We start from the raw sequence: 19,782 nt of genomic DNA, 5'->3' as shown, positions 1-19,782 counted from the left end.
TTTTTGTCACGGATGTGTTGGAACAGGAGGCGCTTCATTGAGTAGTTATCTGAACAATCCCATCTTAATGCTGGTGGCCCTGTTCCTGTGATCTGATCCATCCAATAATACAGGACTTAAGTCTGGTTTCATCCCAGTATATACACTCATCCACCACAAAGCCCACGAACAAAAGTAATTGACTTAACATCCACAGTCAGCTGGTTGTTAAACCACGCACATAATGATACGCAGTAATTGACGTAGAGGTAAAGCTGTCAGTGTGTGAGAGAGGAGTGTGTGTATAACCTAAGTATGGTGAAGGAGGTGTCAAGAGGAGATGCAGATTGAGCTTATCAGTGAGCTCAGGCCTTCTTTTCGTCAGAACGGCTCCTTTCTGATGAAGACTCTTTGAACCCGACCGAATAATTAAAGAGGAAGGAGGGGAGAAAAGCTGACATTTTCATTTTGACCTTTTTGATTTATGTGGAGAAAATTGCTTCCAGTTTCCACCAGCAGGCATTGTGACAACGGCCTGCCCTTGTGTTCGTGTGGCAGCGTGTGCGGGCGCTAAGGTGTGTTTCTGAGTGTGTAGGAAGCATAAAAGAATATATTGATGGCATATTACCTGGCCACCTCTTCATTAAGAAGCTGTTTTCCTGTAAGCGGGCTCTATTTGAATAGCTAAATCGTCCAAACAGTGTGCAAACAAGAACTAATAGCTGAGTGTCCTTGTCACAGGCAGCCCCCCCCCCACCCCCACCCAAAGTCGAACTGAAGAACAAGTTTGTGTGTGTGTGTGCGAGTGTGTGTGCGTGCGTGCGTGTGTGTGTGTGCGTGCGTTTGCTCCCATAGTCAAGTGGCTTGCTTGAAACATTCACACCCAAAAAACAAGTAGATATTAATTTTTCTGGTAACATTTTTTAACAAAAAAAAACACAAAAATGAGAGGAGATACTCTGGAGGATTTAAAAAGATCCACACTATGAAACCAGGTTTAAAAGGGTTAAAGGGTGGCATGAAGGCCAATCCAGCTGAGGGAAATAACTTGATCCAGATGTGGAATGGATGGAAGGCTGCTCATTTTCTTTTTATTTTCAGTTCTTATGTAACTCCAGGTAAACATCAGCAAAGTTGTTGCTTTTATATCCACTTCCATCAATTTTGTATAACCGCAGGCACATTGAGGACAAAGTTTATACCATCTGACTTTGGGGTTCAAGCCAGATGAAAGCTGACAACTCATCACAGGCAACACATACAGACACAACCATTCACTGCTATGGACTATTTAGAGATAGATTTCTTCTTTCTTTTCCACATGAAACGTGAAGATATGTGAGGACTTTGAGGGCAGAATTTCCTTCTCCGAGCACTGAAACAGCACTGCAATGAGGCAGACAGGGAATTGTCCTACCCAGGATATAGGAAAGTCTGAGTGGGAGCAAACACATTTGTTATTAACCCAGGAGTGTAAGTCTATACAGCCAAATTCTGGAGAAACGGAGTGTGGGGACTATTTGAGTCTCAAGAGTTTCTGAACAATCATCTTGGCTCCATCTGAAAGACAATCTGAAAAACATGAGAGAAGACCAAACACACAAGTGTCTGCAGACACTGGAAAAAAAAGAAAAACAACAGCAGTGTGAATAATTGAATCATTTCTCGGTGATCATTTCTTTCAGTAGACGTTATAGGAAAATAATAGAAGGGAATAAAACTTACTGACCCATTTAGGATCTCTGTTTTCCACTTCCCTCTGCATTCAAAGAAAAATAACTGTGTTTTCCGGATGCATCTCGTTAGTTGTTGACGCTGATGCAAGTTTTCAGAACTGTCTTCCCTACTGATGTGTCTGTACGGGTTTTCTTTCAGGAGGTGAGGCCACAGAGATGCACCACAGTGGAGCCATAATAATTAAAAAGAGCTCATTAAATCTTGTTATGACAGCGCAGAAAATGCATCCGGCATGTCTGCGGTGAACCTCATTCCGTAGAGCTGTTCAGAGGTGATATATTTGGAGTTAGGAGGGAGGAAAAAAGATGCAAGTGTTTTTAGAATAATGTGGAAGGAAGATTTGATTATTACTACTAATGAAGAAGGATGCATGTGTGACCATACAGTGAGTCAAGCTTTAAAAAAAAAGAGGCTCATCTTGTGACAATAATGAGACAAAAGTATTGTGTTTGATGTTTGTAATGTCAAACATTATATTGTGCTTCAAATATGATCAACTTCCTTGAATCACATCAAACCTTAAAGTCTATTAAAAGGTATGTATTCACAAGGTTTCAGTGTCGTGATTATATTTGTATTTTACTGCCACCTAGTGGTGAAACTGAGAAGATTTACTTAAGTACTGTACTTAAATACAGATTCTGAGGGTTTTTACTCTACTCAAATACTAGAATTCTTTCATACTTATTACTCTTACTCGAATACATTTCCGAGGCAAATATTTTTACTCTTACTCGAGTTAATTTCTGAGAAGGCTCATGAATACTCGTTACTTTTAGGTTTGTCTGTTGTTGTTTTTTTGTGTGTGTCCCCCCCCCCTAAAATGCAATTGGCCACACGCAGTGTTCGTCAAAGAAGGAAACCTATCACAGTACACGTTCTCAACTGGGAGTGACGTAAACCCGGAAATACGTCATCCCCTACCCAATCAGCTCAAAAACAAGACCGCGGTGGTTCTCTGTCTGCAATTGTTTTAAATAGTTTTTTTGCAAATAGTTTTTGTATACTATACTGAATTTTCTTCAATAAAATTTATTTATTAAAAAAAAAAAAAAGAAAAGCTGGAAAAAAAAAAAAAACAAGACCGCGGTGGCGACTGCCGAAGAAGTCTCCGTTGATTCTGATGAACACGATGAGCCAGAGTTTAATGAGGCGGAGAAAGAAAACCCATGGCTTCATCTTAAAGATATGTTCAAGTTTGTAAAAGTAAAAAAAGACAACGCCGAGTCAAAACAAGAAAAAGTACACTTTCAAATGCTTATTATGTTTGCCGAAGAAAAACTGACAAAAGTCACACCTAGAGACCTCTTGTCACTTCATTTTACAGTACTGTAGACTGACAGAGACTGGTGGACGCAGGGCCGCAGAGACACACAGACTGGGTGGGGGGACGACACACAGTCTGGGGGAGACAAATATTGTACTGGGATATGTCCTTCCTGTAAACATTGAGTTGTTGAAAGCAGAGATTTAGTTTGTTGTAAAGCAGTGGTTCTCAACCAGTAGTCCACCAGTGTTTCCTTTAGGGGTTCAAGGTGCCCCCCAGTTAAACAAGTTGTTTGGGCCTGTATGGCTCCATTTGGTCTTGTGTGTGTATGGAAGGGGAGAATTGTTTAATAAAATGTGAAAATGACATAATTGTCCTCTTTGATGATTCCATTAATTTTATTTCCAGGCTTGGTACAGTATAACATAATGGTTCTACAGACAAGCACATCAGTGCGGGTGGTTTCAAAGAGTTTTCTCTGAAACAAGAGATACAAGGTACTATATATAAAATTGTAAAATGACAGTAATTCAGTCAGGTCCATTCTCATCAAAGATAAAAAAATTTTAAAAAAAGGAATTTACTCTTACTCTTATCCAAAAGCTGTTGAGTCGATCCACTGGACGTTAAGAAAGTTCTTGAAGACGTTTCGTCTCTCATCCAAGAGACTTCTTCAGTCTCCAACTGAATATATAATGTATATATAAAGTTATCCTGTGAACGATATACTGTATATGTATGTTGACACACACACACACACACACACACACACACACACACACACACACACACACACACACACATATATATATATATATATATATATATATATATATATATATATATATATACACACATATATATATGTCAACATGAAACAGTTGAGTTTAAAAGCCCCGGGGTTGCAAATATCACAAATGCAAAAATTTGGATCAACATGTTTTGGATACATACATGACGTGGGCAAGTTAGATTCCAGATGTGAACAAGGCTTTTTTGTAGGTTATGATAAAAATAGCCCTGCCTATCTGGTATACTATTCTGACATAGAAAAGGTTCAAAAACACAGGTTGATGAAATTCTCCAACAAAGTAAGTAGAGAAAAGGAAACTCAGACTGTAGAGTCATATGCAAGGTTTGACAATGAAAACAGAAAATGGACTTTTTGATATACGAGAGAAAAAGGAAGAAACAGCTCAACTGGAAAACCCTACAGAAAAGAGCACTGAGACTTTAGATGAGCAAGCATGGACTGAACAAGCAGAAGCCAATGCTGAAAGTTTGATCAGAAAAAATCCACAAAGAACAAAACACAAACCAGCCTATCTTCAAGATTTTGGAACAGATGACACAATGGACGAATTACATACTTGTGTTGATTTCTGTTATCGAGCAGTATGTGACATACCAACAACGTACCCAAGAGACGATGTTGTCATCCAAGTCAAGACAGTGGAAAAGCGCTATGGACGATGAGATGCCTTCACTGGAGGAAAATGAGACATTTTATCTGACCCAGATACCACCAGGTAAACAAGCTCTGGGAGGGAGATGGGTCTATGCACTTAAAATGGACTCAGATGGAAATGAAAAATATAAGGCAAGATTTGTAGCTAAAGGATACAACCAGAAAAGAGGAGCGGACTATGAAGAGACATTCTCACCCACAGCTGACATGACAAGCGTCAGAATTCTCATGCAGAAAGCAGTACAGGAGAACTTGTTCTTGCATCAGATGGATGTCATGATGGCGTATCTACATGCACCCATTGACTGGGAGATTTATATAGAGCAACCAGAAGGTTATGAAAAACGATCAAAAACGGGTGAAAAAACTGGTCCAAAAACTGTAACCTAAAGAAATCTTTGTATGGACTCAAGCAATCAGGCAGAAACTGGAACACTGTGTTACACATTTATATGAAAATGGTTTTGTGCAAAATGCTGCAGATCATTTTGTGTATACAAGGGAAAGGCATGATGAAAAGCTAATCCTGATAGTATGGGTAGATGACCTTATTCTAGCTGCTAACAATGAAAAGACAATGCATGATGTGAGAAGGATGCTCACTCAGAGGTTCAAAATGAAAGACTTAGGAAAATTTAGACATTTCTTGGGAATAGATTTCGAACAAAAAAAATGGACATGTCAGAATGTCACAAGAGAGATTTCTGAGAAAGATATTAGAAAGGTTTGGAATGCAGAACTGTAAACTGAGAGAAACTCCTTGTGAACCAAAACTGGATTATACAGAAAATGCAGAAAAGTTGAAACAACCCAAAGAGTATGAGAGAGGCAGTGGGGAGTTTAATTTACTTATCCACATGTACCAGACCCGACATTAACTATGTTGTCAATAAACTTTCTCAACACTTTCGTGAACCAACTGTGGAAAACTGGAATGCAGTGAAACATGTATTCAGGTATCTTAAAGGTACAACTGAAAATGGACTATTCTTCAGAAAGATAAATGCACTTTATTTATGTGTAAAAATGCTTTTTGGCTGAACTTTGCTTCAGTGATTCTATAACGCAACAATACGTTTAGTGTAACAGCTCATGCAAATTATTTATTCATTCTCTACCTCAGCAAAGTGAAATTGATGATTCAAAGACAGTTTCTTGTGACAACAGAAGAAATATCAGTGGTGCACCAATTATACCTGCAATAATTTTTTTTTTAAAAACCAGATAGACCAAAAGGATGTGCAGCTGCCTCTTTAAAACCAGTCAAACATGCTTATGAGCGGATGAAGAGGAGCCGCCTCTCATTTCCAAGACATACCACTGTCCTAAGACATCGCAGAAAAAGCAAGACTGAAGTCAGTTGCTGAGAGACAGACATCAGTGAATGATGGCTTGTCGTTACTTTGAAGGTAAAGAGCAGGCTTCTTCCTATTGGAAGCACAGATTGCCTCCATCAGATCATCTAATCCAGCAGCTGCTTGAGTTTATGGAGAAACAGGTGAGCAGAGAGTATTTATTTATTACATAAAAATTTACTACAATAATAATAATCATTCATTTTAATGTCATATAATGTAAACCTGCAGAAAGCTGGTCCGTATGAGCTGGCAGTGGATGTGGGATGTGGTCCAGGACGAGGCACAGCACTCCTGGCCAAACACTTTGCCTCTGTGGTGGGGTTAGATGTTAGTCCTGCCCAGATAGAAGTGGCTTTGCAGCGATCCAAGGAGCCAAACATTGATTTTAGGTAAGTATTATTACCGCAGAACTAAACAATAAAAATGTAACCCTTTCACCACCAGCTCGTAAAATGTGATACCCTCTATTTAACTACCGGTATATAAGACTTAAACCTATTCAAACTCAAATATATACTCACATGGTGAAAGAGACATCTCTGTTTAAAGTAACAGTCTAGGATAAATTATGATGCAAGTACCCGGGGTTTTATATTAATTAGTCTTAGTTTCATGGATGCGCAGTGGTTCGCGCTGTCACCCCACAACACGGCGGGTTGGGTTTCGAGTCCTGCTCTGTGCAGAGTTCGCATGCTCTCCCCGTGTCTGCGTGGGTTCTCTCCCCCGCCTCACGCCCTATGCCAGCTGGGATAGGCTCCAGCTCCCTGTGACCCACTACGGTGGATATAGCGGCAGTGAATGAAAATGTATGTATGTAGTTTTAGTTCTTAATCTTAGTTTCTGCATGTAGTTTCTGAGTGTACTCTTTAGTTCAAGTTACTTTAGCAAGTTTAGCATTTTTTTTATTGTTGGCGCACTTTTAAGTTGGAGCTCATATATGGTACCTCCAAGTTGGAATGAATCAGCATCCTATCACAAAGAAATCCTCTTCTGGTGCCTTGTCTACACCAGCACAGAATCCATGAACCTTGAGGAGTAGTGGCCTCCACATCCTCCCTCAGCACGTACAACCACGACGTCCGCTAGAGCCCTCAGCTAATAATTCTAATTATTTTTTCTGGCTATCAGTCGTGATCAAAAGTGTGATTTTGTTGCTGCTCTTTGATGTTTAGACAGTCCGTGGCTGAGGAGCTGCCGTTTTCTGACAGCTCAGTGGACTTGGTGACATCTATGTCTGCCTTCCACTGGTTTGACCGACAACGCTTCCTCCAGGAGGTCCACAGGGTCCTGAAGCCTCGAGGCTGCTTGGTGCTGCTCTGCTACCACCTCCCCCTGGATCTCAATTACCCTAACTGCTGCTCACACACTCTCAGCCAAATAAACAAAGAGGTGCTTACATGAAGCTTTTACTATTAGCAACAAGTACAGAGATACAGATATGGCTCATGTCTGTAAAGTTTTTCTGTTATCCAAAAGCTGTTTCAGTCAATATACTGAGGTTAAGAAAGTTCTTGAAGACATTTCAAAGACCATGACCTGGATGACTGACAACCTTCACAGACAAGTTTTTCTGTTGTGCAAGTGAACTTTGAGCTGAAGAAAACCCCACAAAACCTGTCACGCTGTAACTACATCCATCAAAACTGATTGTATGGAGTGTCAGAGTCCTTTTCCTTTGTGTATCGGTTTGCATTTCCCACCATGTTGTGCAATATTAAAGAGAGCAGCAGTTTTGCCAAAGGCTACCCCAACTAAAGCTGGACATTCCAAAGCTGTTTAAGTCAATCCAGTGGACATTAAGAAAGTTCTTGAAGACGTTTCGTCTCTCATCCAATTGACTTCTTCAGTTCTGAAGGGGGCTGGTCATGTCCCAGATTATGAACCCTGTGGGGTGTGGTCAGTGCTCTTCACGTTCCAACGATCATCTGGCTCCTCAACGACTGTTGATGGGGGTGTCAAAGAGGGTCGTTGAAATGTGAGTTTCACCTTTGTCTGCTAATGTGGGTCATTAGCGTGAGGCACATCACCTGGGTCAATCTGCTGGGACAATCTTTTTGGGAGTTTTGAAAGGACATGGTTATAAATGGGAGAAAGGTGATGTTGCAGACCACCCCCCCTGTTCAGAGTAGGCTTCTCCACTTTGAAGTGAATGGCCTCTTTCACTCCTCCTCCCTTACCTGGTGCACACTGGGCTTGTCCACGGCGCCATGCCGGTGGCAGCCGCTGCCTCTTGGTCCCTGGGTCTACGTGGTTCTCAGCGCCCCCAGTGGCTCTTCAGGTGATGGCTTCTGGATGCCCCTGGCTGTCCGGGGTTGGGGATACTCTGCTAGCCTGGCCCTGCTGGGTTCTGGTGAGTGTTGGTTTCCATCCCACATACATGTTGGTTAAGGGCTTACCAATTTCTGTCGGGTCCAATTGTTGAGAACCACTGGGTCCCGTCAGAATGTGATGAGACTCTCTTCAGACATCACAATCTCATGCCCTCTGTCTTCCCTCTGCACTGTTTTCCTCTGGTGGTCTATTCTATACTGTCGGGACCTCCACTAATCTGGTGTTTTATAACATTAGGTATTAAGGTGTAAATTGTGAGAAATAATGAAACAGCTCAAATCTCTTCCACTCTAACAGTGTTGGAGGCGATCCTCTTCAGCAGCCTCCACGCGTTCGTTTGATTTTGGGTAGTGAGAATGTTGGTCACGAAGAAAGACTGGAAACAGAGTAAAAGTTATTCGAAGCTTTATTACAGAATATTCCAGGCACAGAAGTCTTACAAGCAAACTATCAAAGCTTAAGTGCGACGAGACAAAGAGATTCTTCTGCCTTTATACTACTTCATGGACATGTCTAAGATGAGATGACTACTTGTGGAATTCCCTCCTGTGAGACTGAGCTCCACAAGAAAAACTCCTTCCAGTGAGACCTCAACAGATGTGTCCTTGAGACGAATGGTTCAAACCAGTCCTGGTTCTGTTATCTGGTTACAACTGCAGTTTCACAAAACATGTTTTCATGGCATTTTGTCAGGTCATTCCAGGACACATCATAGAATAGAGGTCTTCTAAAGACACTTCCTAATCTCTTTGTCTAGTTGTCATATTCAAATAAGGTAATAGATATATACACAACCCTTCAACAGCAATGTCTGTCTTTCCAGTACCATTTTTGTGTTTTCTCTCTCCGTCTGGTTTCCCTATTAACACACGAAAGTGCAGCACTTCCCTTTCTGGCTCACAATGGGAAATTCTAATAAAGATTGACAACTTAGTTCCAAGAGAGGATCAGAGATGGTCACATAAAATATATAAAAAAAGGATTTTGCTGCAAGACAAAAATGAGCATTGATCTAAAAAAAAGTTGACCCTTTTTTATGATGTTAAACTATGAGAATACATGTAGACAAAAAAAAGGGAAATTTTCTACATACCCCCAATCATAAAGTGTTAAATTTACAGGATACATAAACTAACCCCACAGTTGAACAGCACACACTGCTAAGATAAACTTTGGATGAGTACAAGGTCATGGCTCTTTATCATTACATTAATTCAGGATTAAAAATAAAACACGGTTCTGACTTCCTGTGTTTTTTGTTTTTTTCAGTTTTCTCATGGCTTTCAGTCTCACCGCCAAACTCACGTTGGGCCCGACCACAAGAAGTTATACAAAGATGCCTATGATTCCATCCCATACCCTGTTAAGGAGTGGTGAGTGACTTTTCTTGCTGCTAGTATCATAATCATCATCATCGTCATCATCATCATCATCATGCTCATCCTCATCCTCATCATCACCATCATCATCGTCGTCATCATCATCATCATCATCATCATCATCATCATCATCATCATCATCATCATCATCATCATCATCATCATCATCATCATCATCATCATCATCATCATCATCATCATCTCAATTTGCTGCTGTATTTACAAGAATCTGATTAACAGATATGTTCCTCTCACTTATTCATTCAGCCTGAACAAGTTTATCATAGGGCCACATGAAAAACAAACAACCAATCACATTGACATTCGTAGTTAGGGTTGACAGTCCAGAGAAATGGAGCGGGGCTTTCGATAATGAACTACCAATCAACTCACAAAAATTCAAACTCTTCAATTAAATATGAAGATTTTTAAAAAGTATGTCATTGTTGAGTCCGTATCAAAATGAATCAAGCTTTTGATCAGGTGTCAGTCAGACATTTCCCATCAACTTTTGGGTGCTTCAGTCAGTGTCAGGAGCAACTGTGGTGCCTGGGTCTAAAGCCTTGATCCCTCTATCTCCTGTTTGTCTGTGTAAAACCCTTCAGAACTCAGAAAGCTGTGACGACTGAAAAAAATGGAAAAAAGTAAATTTCCCTCATCCAGTAACAAGTTCAGTTCTGAAAAGTGTGTTTCTATCCACCTCTTACAGGCATGAGAAAGTTCCCGTGAAAAGAACCATGACTCTATCCAACTACATTGGGTTAGAGGAAACTTGTGGAGACTACCAGGCTCTGCTGAGAGATGACCCACAAAAAGCCACCAAACTCTCCCAGGACTTTGCTCAAAGGTAAATCTACTTATACTGTATATACACACAGATCTCAAACTGGACAAATAATACTCTGTCTGCTGTGCTTCTGTCCGCAGGCTGATGTCCGTGATGGGGGTGACATCTATGGAGCCAGAGGTGGAGGTGATTCAGACATATTTCTATGTGGTGGCATGTAAACCACAGGAGGTCTGACTCCTGCCCCATATTTCATCAAAGTCATGAAAATAAATGTTTTGATGACATTAACGTGTTCATGTTTTATTCTTGAAATCTACGTTAGTTTTCATTAAACACATTTCTCATGGATTACAAAGGGAAAAAATAGCAATGGTTGATCAGTTATGTACAAAATGAGAAGTAATAAAGAAATGCTAGATGACATGACACATAAGTAATACGTTTGAATTAATTGTAAATTACTGTACATGAGATCCTACCGGTAAGTAATACATTTTGAAGTTTACCCATTTTTGACATATGGTTGGAAGACATTCCCTCCTTTGACTGCAGCTGTGTGTCATTAGCCTTGGGTCCACTAAAAAACACATTTGGGTTTTTAAAACATAAATCCTTAAACCTGCTCTGAGAGGCATCATCAACTGTTGAATGATACGACTGTCAAGCAACAGTTGCTTGACTTTCAGAAGGAACAGGTAAACAGTGTGTTGAAAGCAGTGACGTGCATGCCTTTACTTTGTTGTAAAAACAATTTAAACATTCTTTCAGGGTACAAATCGGTCTGTTGACTGGCAGTGACTGGAGTATGAGATAGGTCACTGCTATCAAACATACAATCATCACTGTCACTCTCACCCATCACTCCACCTGCTCTCTCAGCCACCCTGCCATCATCCTCACCTGTCCCACTGTCACTCCGCTCCCTCACGATAGTACTGGTTATCACTGCTCCTACCTGCACCTGACTCTCAGTCACGCTCCTCGGAGCATCTCTCTGCTCCGCGTCCCTGATGCTTCAGCACCGCGGAGCCGGAACGGGACGCCTCGGAGCGGCGGTGGGAGCCAAACAAAAAGAAGAAGAAGAAGGATGATGATGACATCATGACGCAGTTCCTATAGTAACCTGATTTCAAAGCCACTCGGTGTGGTTATATTCTCCACATATATTTATGTGGAGAAAATTCCTTCCAGTTTCCACCAGCAGGCATTGTGACAACGGCCTGCCCTTGACACAACTCCCTACACAGAAAACCAGCCGGTAGATGATTTTCTTAAAAAGGAAAAGCTCAATTACACACAATTCATTGAAAAAAAAACAAGGACAGTTTACATTCTTTTTTTGACTTGTTTATTTAGCGCATATTACAAATAAAGGGCTTAGGTATAGCAAACACCTCTCTTTCTGTTGTTCCAACAGACAAGTGTCCTTATGAGTTCTTTTAAGCAAACAGTGTACTATTATTTTCCTCTATTAATAATGTCTTTAAGTAGAAGTATGTTTAATTTCATTTTAAAAAGTAAATGTTTATCTTTTTTTTTTCTTCCTGTTGAAGGTGTGGTGTTTGATTTGCCTATAATGAATAGTCTATTCATTTAGCAACTTCATTGCTGTTATATGCACGTTTCTACAGCTGTTGATCCTTTGGCGATACTTAGAGGTGATGCTGGGAAACTGCTGAACAATTAAAGTTGATGACAATTGCAATTACACAAGTGCAAAAAAAAAACATTAAAAAATAGAAGCATGTGCAAAGTGGTGCAAAAAAACAAAACAGTGGAAAAACAATAGCTGCTTGGGCAGTAATTAGAAGACAATCTGTTTATGTATAAATGATCACTGGCCGAACTGTATCTGAGCTGTCGACAGCACACACTGCTCTAAATGCACCTTCACAGGATGACTTTATATATATATATATATATATATATATATATATATATATATATATATATATATATATATATATATATATATACAGTATATATATATGTGTGTATACTGTATATATACTGTATATGTCAACATGAGACAGTTTCATTCAATGCGTTTGATACTTTCAGCTCTTCATTTGTGAATCTTTATGGCTACAGAAAGGACAGCTAAAGTATCTTCCTTTTGCAGGTGGCTCAGTCCACTTTTCAGAGTTTGATCGTTCAAGGTTCCTGGCTGAGGCAATTTGAGTTTTAAAGCCCCGGGGTTGCATGATCTTAATTTGATTTTATTGGTGTTAAGTCCAGTCTTTATTACCAGAACAGTGGTGACAGCCTCAGTCACCTTTATAGGGAGGTGGGTCGGATTTAGACCTCACTTCTATATGAGAACAAAAAAAACCCAAAACTTTAGCAACATCGCCCAGGTCAAGAGGCAAAGTTTAAAACACTGAAAATACTAGACCAAATTGACATAAGCTCCATCCAGCCTTAAAGGCATATTGGTGTTACTGTAAGTTAAAGCTCAGCTGGACGAGTGGAAGATGTTTAATTCTGGACACAACCACAGTTTAACTACAGTGCCTTGCTAAATTATTGCCCCCCCCCCCAAGCCTTTTTGACATTTTGCTACATTTCAGGCTTCAAACTTAAAGATAACAAACTGAAAATACCAAGTTTAGTCAACATTTTATATATTGTGTTTACAAATAAAGAACTGAAAGGATGTGTGAATGTGAGACCAAATGACACACAGGTGCACTCTGTTTGTCATTGTTGTCATTTGGTCAACATTGGATCATTCAGAATTCATTAGGAAACTTCTTGACTCGAGAGAACAGGGGGCCAATACTTTTGCGCATCCTACTTTTCAGTTTTTTTTTATTTGTAAGCACAATATATAAAATGTTGAATGTATTTGGTTCCACTTCACGATTGTGTCTCACATGTTGATGAGTCTTAAAAAATATTTTCAGTTTGCTATCTTTAAGTTTGAAGCCTGAAATGTGGCAAAATGTCAAAAAGTTTTTTGGGGGGCCAATACTTCTGTAAGGCACTGTACTGTATGTCCAAATTAATGAATACTATGTCTGTGTCAGGGTTCAGTATCATCTTACTTATATTTTTACAAAGATGTTTTAAGTTCAAAAAATGATTTACACTACTCAAAATAATCCATACCCATTTTTATTTGAGTATATTGTTAGCTGAGCCGCTGGTAGAATTTTGTATCATTTGAATTGGTTTCTGAAAGAAGAAAGTCAGACCATCTGTGTGGTCAGTGGACCCACATTTTGCACACATTCTACACAAAATTTACCCCAATTTCACACACACTTCACACATTCACAAGCATAGACTTGTCAAATATTTGGCTGCAGGTTCCCAGTGTGTCCGTTAGGACTAGTTTGACTGGTGCTGTGTGTCATTTGTGACAATAATTATAATCACAATATTTAGAAAGCAGTTACTTTACTACTGTGACTACAATATTTGTTATCAAATTGTAGATCAATACTATTCTACCTTTGCAACGACGTCCCAACAGTTTATTGTCAGTGAACAACGTTACATCACATCATATCTCTGTGTGTAATATGTTAATAATTAATTCTGCAGCGAGACGGTTCTGGGTTCAAGTCCTTTCGATGGGGGGGTTGTACACGTGGGTTCTCTCCTAGTTCTTCATCTTTCTCCTAATTCCAGAAACATGCAATTCAGGTGAATTGATCGGTTTGATGGGTCCTGGTTGGTTTAATCAAATCCAGGTCAATGTTTCAAACATATAAGAAGAAAGATGCCAGGCAGGTAGGGCTCAATTCATACAGTAAGTATTACATATGCATCATCGTCCGTCTACATGTGGCTCAACGGTGCACCGGCTTTGCGCACGGAGTGTCCCTTTCCTCACACCCCCAGTCAGCTGGGACAGGCTCCAGCACTCCACGACCAGAAACAGCGGAAGACGTGGGCATTGAAAATGAATGAGTGAATGAATTTCTGTACATTTGCTCTGCCTGTATGTCTTCTGTTATTTAATGAAAGGTGGTAAAACAGCAAACTGTACAGTCAGCGGTGGACACCAGGGCCCACATTTTACACATGTACATACAGTACATGCACACAAGTATGTACATGTCAGATGTTACTTACATAAATCATAGTCACACGGGAGGACTGTGCCTGGTTTACAAGGTCAGAGGTCATGGATAGTTTGGTTCTGTTCTTTTCCCGCCATAGTATCTGTTGTATCTGATAAATGCACTTTGTGTTTGTATAAAAAGGCTCATTGGCTGAACTTTGCTTCAGCGAGTCTGACGCAACTGTACGTTTAGTGTAACTGCTCATGGAAATTATTAACTTCATTCTCTACCTCAGCAAAATTAAATCAATGATTCAAAGACAGTTTCTTGTGACAAAAGAAGAAATATCAGTGGTGCACCAATTATGCCTGTAATAAAAAGTTTTTAAAAATTGCCAGATAGACCAAAAGGATGTGCAGCTGTCTCTTTAAAACCAGTCAAACATGCTTATGAGCAGATCAAGACGAGCCGCCTCTCATTTTCAAGACATACCACTGTCCCAAGACATCCCAGAAAAAGCAAGACTGAAGTCAGTTGCTGAGAGACAGACATCAGTGAACGATGGCTTACCGTCAGTTTGAAGGTAAAGAGCAGGCTTCTTCCTATTGGAAGTACAGATTCCCTCCATCAGATCATCTAATCCAGCAGCTGCTTGAGTTTATGGAGAAACAGGTGAGCAGAGAGTATTTATTTATTAAATAATAATTTACTACAATAATAATAATCATTCATTTTAATGTCATATAATGTAAACCTGCAGAAAGGTGGTCCGTATGAGCTGGCAGTGGATGTGGGATGTGGTCCAGGACGAGGCACAGCACTCCTGGCCAAACATTTTGCCTCTGTGGTGGGGTTAGATGTTAGTCCTGCCCAGATAGAAGTGGCTTTTCAGCGATCCAAGGAGCCAAACATTGATTTTAGGTAAGTATTTATTACTGTAGAACTAAACAGAATGAAAAAAAAATTTTTTTCCTCTGTTACAGTGAATTTTAAAATTGTTTGTGTCTTATATTCAATGTCAAAGTGTGTCCTGAAAGGCTTTGAGATTCATCAAAACTGAATTAATCCACATTGATAGAACATGAAAAAAATAATTTATTTAAGGTCACATGTTTTTATCTAGTAAGCTACTGTCTTGCCAAAAGCAGGTTTCCAACTCATAATTTACTGAACAGTGAGTTGAGAATGAATCTTGACTCCATTATTGTTTAGAATAGTGAAATCTTGAAAGAAACTGCCTCTTAGGGAAAATGAAACAACAGCATGAAACAATGAGAATTTCTTAAAGTACACTTTTGGGCTTCTTTTTTTTTATTTTAAATTTTATATACTGATTATGATTCCCACAGGGAAATAAGTGGCACACTCTAGTTAGTTTTTAAATCACGCATATATATGTGTGTACAGGCCCTGAACACACAAACACACACACAGGGGGTCTGTACACATGCAGAGGAGGTACAGTAGAGTGGCGGGCAGCTCCTTCATGATGTGCCCAAATGAGAAACTTGTAAGGGGGACGGCGCCTCACTTAAGGGCGCCTCGGCAGTGCTCCGGAGGTGAGCTGTCACCTCCCAATGTCAGCTCACCTCCATGTGTTTTTGGTTTTTTTGGGGCGGGAGCGGGTATCAAGCCGCCGATCTTGAATCATAGGACAACCCGCTCTACCGCATGCTTTACCTCCGAGCCACTGCCGCCCCATCGCCTTACATTACCTCTTACCAGTACATTTGAACCACCTGTGAAACAAACAAAAAGGATCAGCTCACAAGTGTTACATTGAGTGCAGAAACTGGGCTAATCATTCAATCCCTCTGAAATTTAATGCAGAAAATTTGAGATGTGAATGTTGTTCCTGAGTGTTGTTCCTGAAAACATTCTAATTATTATTTGCGGCCCTCAGTCGTAGTCAAAAGTGTGATTTTGTTGCTGCTCTTTGATGTTTAGACAGTCCGTGGCTGAGGAGCTGCCGTTTGCTGACAGCTCAGTGGACTTGGTAACGTCTATGTCTGCCTTCCACTGGTTCGACCAACAACGCTTCCTCCAGGAGGTCCACAGGGTCCTGAAGCCTCGAGGCTGCTTGGTGCTGCTCTGCTACCACTACGCCCTGGACCTCAACTACCCTAACTGTTGCTCACACACTCTGAGCCAAATCAGCAAAGAGGTGTTTACATGAATCTTTACTCTTAGCAAAAAGTGCAGAGACAGATATGGCTTATGTATGGAAAACCAAGTTTTTCTGTTGTGTAAGTGAACTTTGAGCTAAAAAAAACCCCCACAACACCTGTCACTACATCCATCAAAAGTGATTGTATGGAGTGTCAGAGTCCCTTTCCTTGGTGTATTGGTTTGCATTTCCTATCATGTTGTGCAATATTGAAGAGAGCAGCAGTTTTGCCAGGGGCTACCCACACTAAAGATGGACAAGCATAAACAACTTTCTGTACTGACTTGAGGCATGGACGAAATTTTTTGTGCATACCACACTTCAATGTCAAAACTAAAATTGGATGGGGAGGGGGGCGTTGGGGGCGGGTGTGGTGGGTGGGTCTCCCTACCCCGTGCACCCTGGGCTTGTCCAGCGCCATGCTGGTGGCAGCTGCTGCCTCCTCTTGGTCCCTGGCTCTACGTGGTTCTCGGCGCCCCCAGTGGATCTTCAGGTGATGGCTTCTGGATGCCCCTGGCTGCCCGAGGTTGGGGGGCACTCTGCTAGCCTGGCCCTGCTGGGTTGTGGTAGACTCTGGCCGTTGGTTTCCATCACACATTCATGTTGGTTCAGGGCTTACCAGCTTGTGTCAAGTCCAGTTGTTGAGAATCTTTGGGTCCCGTTAGAATGTGACGAGTCTCTCTTCAGACATCACAATCTCATGTCCTCTGTCTTCCCTCTGCACTGTTTTCCTCTGGTGGCCTATTCTATACTATTTTATAACATTAGGTATTAAGGTGTAAGTTGTCAGAAATAATGAAACAGCTCAAATCTCTTCCACTCTAACAGCAATGCCTGTCTTTCCACTGCCCTCTTTGTTTTCTCTCTGTCTGGTTTCCCTATTAGCACATGGAAGTGCAGCACTTCCCTCTCTGGCTCACAATAGGGAATTCTAATAAAGACTGACAACTTAGGTCACATAAAATATATTTAAAAAAAGATTTTTCTGCTAGACAAAAATGAGCATTGATCTCAGAAAAAGTTTACCCCTTTTTATGGCGTTAAACCATGAGAATACATGCAGACAAAAAAAGTAAAATTCCTGCGTACCCCCAATCATTAACAAAATTATTAAAGTGTTAAATTTACAGAATACATAAACTAACCCCACAGTTAAACAGCACACACTGCTAAGATAAACTTTGGAAGAGTACAAGCTCATAGCTATTTATCATTACATTAATTCAGGGATAAAAATAAAACACGGTTCTGACTTCCTCTGTTTTTTGTTTTTTTATCAGTTTACTGATGGCTTTCAGTCTCACCGACATCCTCACGTCGGGCTAGACCACAAGAAGTCATACAAAAATGCCTATGATTCCATCCCATACCCTGTCAAGGAGTGGTGAGTGACTATTCTTGTTGCTAGTATTTTGTGACAGTGAAATGGCAAAAACAAAAATGGCAACAGGACAGGATATTGTGACAATAAGTCCAGGACATGCAAAGACATAAAAGCAGCGGTAAAAAAATACCTGTAAGTGCACGAGAACGGAGAGATGTGATCACACTTTTATTTTGGCTTCTTTGGTGTTTCCCTACATGTTTGTGATGCCTTTCTTAACATTATCATCATCATCATCATCATCATCATCATCATCATCATCATCATCATCATCATCTCAGTTTGCTGCTGTATTTACAAGAATCTGATTAGCAGATCTGTTCCTCTCATTCATTCATTCATTCATTCATTCATTCATTCATTCATTCATTCAGCCTGAAAAGGTTTATCATAGGGCCACATGAAAGGCAAGCTACCCATCACATTGACATTCGTAGTTGGGGTCAACAGTCCAGAGCAATGGAGAGTGTGGAAAAGAGGTGAAGAAGCGTGTACAGGCAGGATGGAACGGGTGGAGAAAAGTGTCAGGTGTGATGTGTGATAGAAGAGTTTCAGCTAAAATGAAAGGAAAGGTGTACAAAACTGTGGTGAGACCAGCGATGTTGTTTGGTCTAGAGACAGTGTCACTGAGGAAAAGACAGGAGACAGAGCTGGAGGTAGCAGAGATGAAGATGCTGAGGTTCTCTCTGGGAGTGACCAGGAAGGATAGGATCAGGAATGAGTACATCAGAGGGACAGCACATGTTAGAGTTTTTGGAGATAAAGTCAGAGAGGCCAGACTGAGATGGTTTGGACATGTCCAGAGGAGAGATAGTGAATATATTGGTAGAAGGATATTGAGTTTTGAACTGCCAGGCAGGAGGCCTAGAGGAAGACCAAAGAGGAGGTTTATGGATGTAGTGAAAGAGGACATGAAGGTAGTTGGTGTGAGAGAAGAGGATGCAGAAGACAGGGTTAGATGTCTGTGTAGGTTGTCAGGGTTAGATGGAGGCAGCTGATTCGCTGTGGCGACCCCTGAAGGGAAAAGCCAAAAGGAGAAGAAGATATCCTGTTCCGTATCATCCAAACTTTTTGGAAATAGAGATTTTTATTGTCATCATCAGCCATTAGTCAACAGAAAGGCTTTTGATAATGAACAACCAATCAACACACAAAAATTCAAACTCTTTACAACAAATATGAAGATTTTTGGAAAGTATGTCATTGTTGAGTCCGTATCAAAATGAATCAAGCTTTTGATCAGATGTCAGTCAGACATTTCCCATCAACTTTTGGGTGCTTCAGTCAGTGTCAGGAGCAACTGTGGTGCCTGGGTCTAAAGCCTTGATCTCTCTATCTCCTGTTTGTCTGTGTAAAACCCTTCAGAACTCAGAAAGCTGTGACGACTGAAAAAAATGAAAAAAAGTAAATTTCCCTCATCCAGTAAGTTCAGTTCTGAAAAGTTTGTTTCTATCCACCTCTTACAGGCATGAGAAAGTTCTCGTGAAAAGAACCATGACTCTATCCAACTACATTGGGTTAGAGGAAACTTGTGGAGACTACCAGGCTCTGCTGAGAGATGACCCACAAAAAGCCACCAAACTCTCCCAGGACATTGCTCAAAGGTAAATCTACTTATATATACACACACAGATCTCAAACTGGACAAATAATACTCTGTCTGCTGTGCTTCTGTACGCAGGCTGATGTCCGTGATGGGGGTGACATCTATGGAGACAGAGGTGGAGGTGATTCAGACATATTTCTATGTGGTGGCATGTAAACCACAGGAGGTCTGACTCCTGCCCCATATTTCATCAAAGTCATGAAAATAAATGTTTTGATGACATTAAAGTGTTCATGTTTTATTCTTGAAATCTACGCGAAAGTTAGGGGGCAGATGTTTGATATTAGTGTGGTTCATTAGTTT

General features: G+C 40.5%; 2 protein-coding genes across 2 annotated transcripts; both read left to right on the top strand.

Moving 5' to 3' along the window:
* The first annotated feature begins 5,838 nt into the window (after positions 1–5,838).
* On the top strand, positions 5,839–10,543 carry LOC137605539 (putative methyltransferase DDB_G0268948). The gene is made up of 6 exons (XM_068330290.1): positions 5,839–5,949; positions 6,038–6,198; positions 6,982–7,198; positions 9,410–9,513; positions 10,229–10,366; positions 10,447–10,543. Exons 1-6 carry the CDS (start codon positions 5,839–5,841, stop codon positions 10,541–10,543), a joined length of 828 nt encoding a protein of 275 aa, XP_068186391.1.
* A 4,340-nt stretch (positions 10,544–14,883) lies between these two features.
* LOC137605425 (uncharacterized) lies at positions 14,884–19,651 on the top strand. Its single transcript, XM_068330109.1, has 6 exons — positions 14,884–14,994; positions 15,083–15,243; positions 16,270–16,486; positions 17,770–17,873; positions 19,340–19,477; positions 19,555–19,651. Exons 1-6 carry the CDS (start codon positions 14,884–14,886, stop codon positions 19,649–19,651), a joined length of 828 nt encoding a protein of 275 aa, XP_068186210.1.
* Positions 19,652–19,782: the final 131 nt, after the last annotated feature.

This window comes from Antennarius striatus, chromosome 12 (genome assembly GCF_040054535.1).
Source record: "Antennarius striatus isolate MH-2024 chromosome 12, ASM4005453v1, whole genome shotgun sequence".
Taxonomy (NCBI): domain Eukaryota; kingdom Metazoa; phylum Chordata; class Actinopteri; order Lophiiformes; family Antennariidae; genus Antennarius; species Antennarius striatus.
This window is presented reverse-complemented; position numbering and strand designations above follow the sequence as displayed.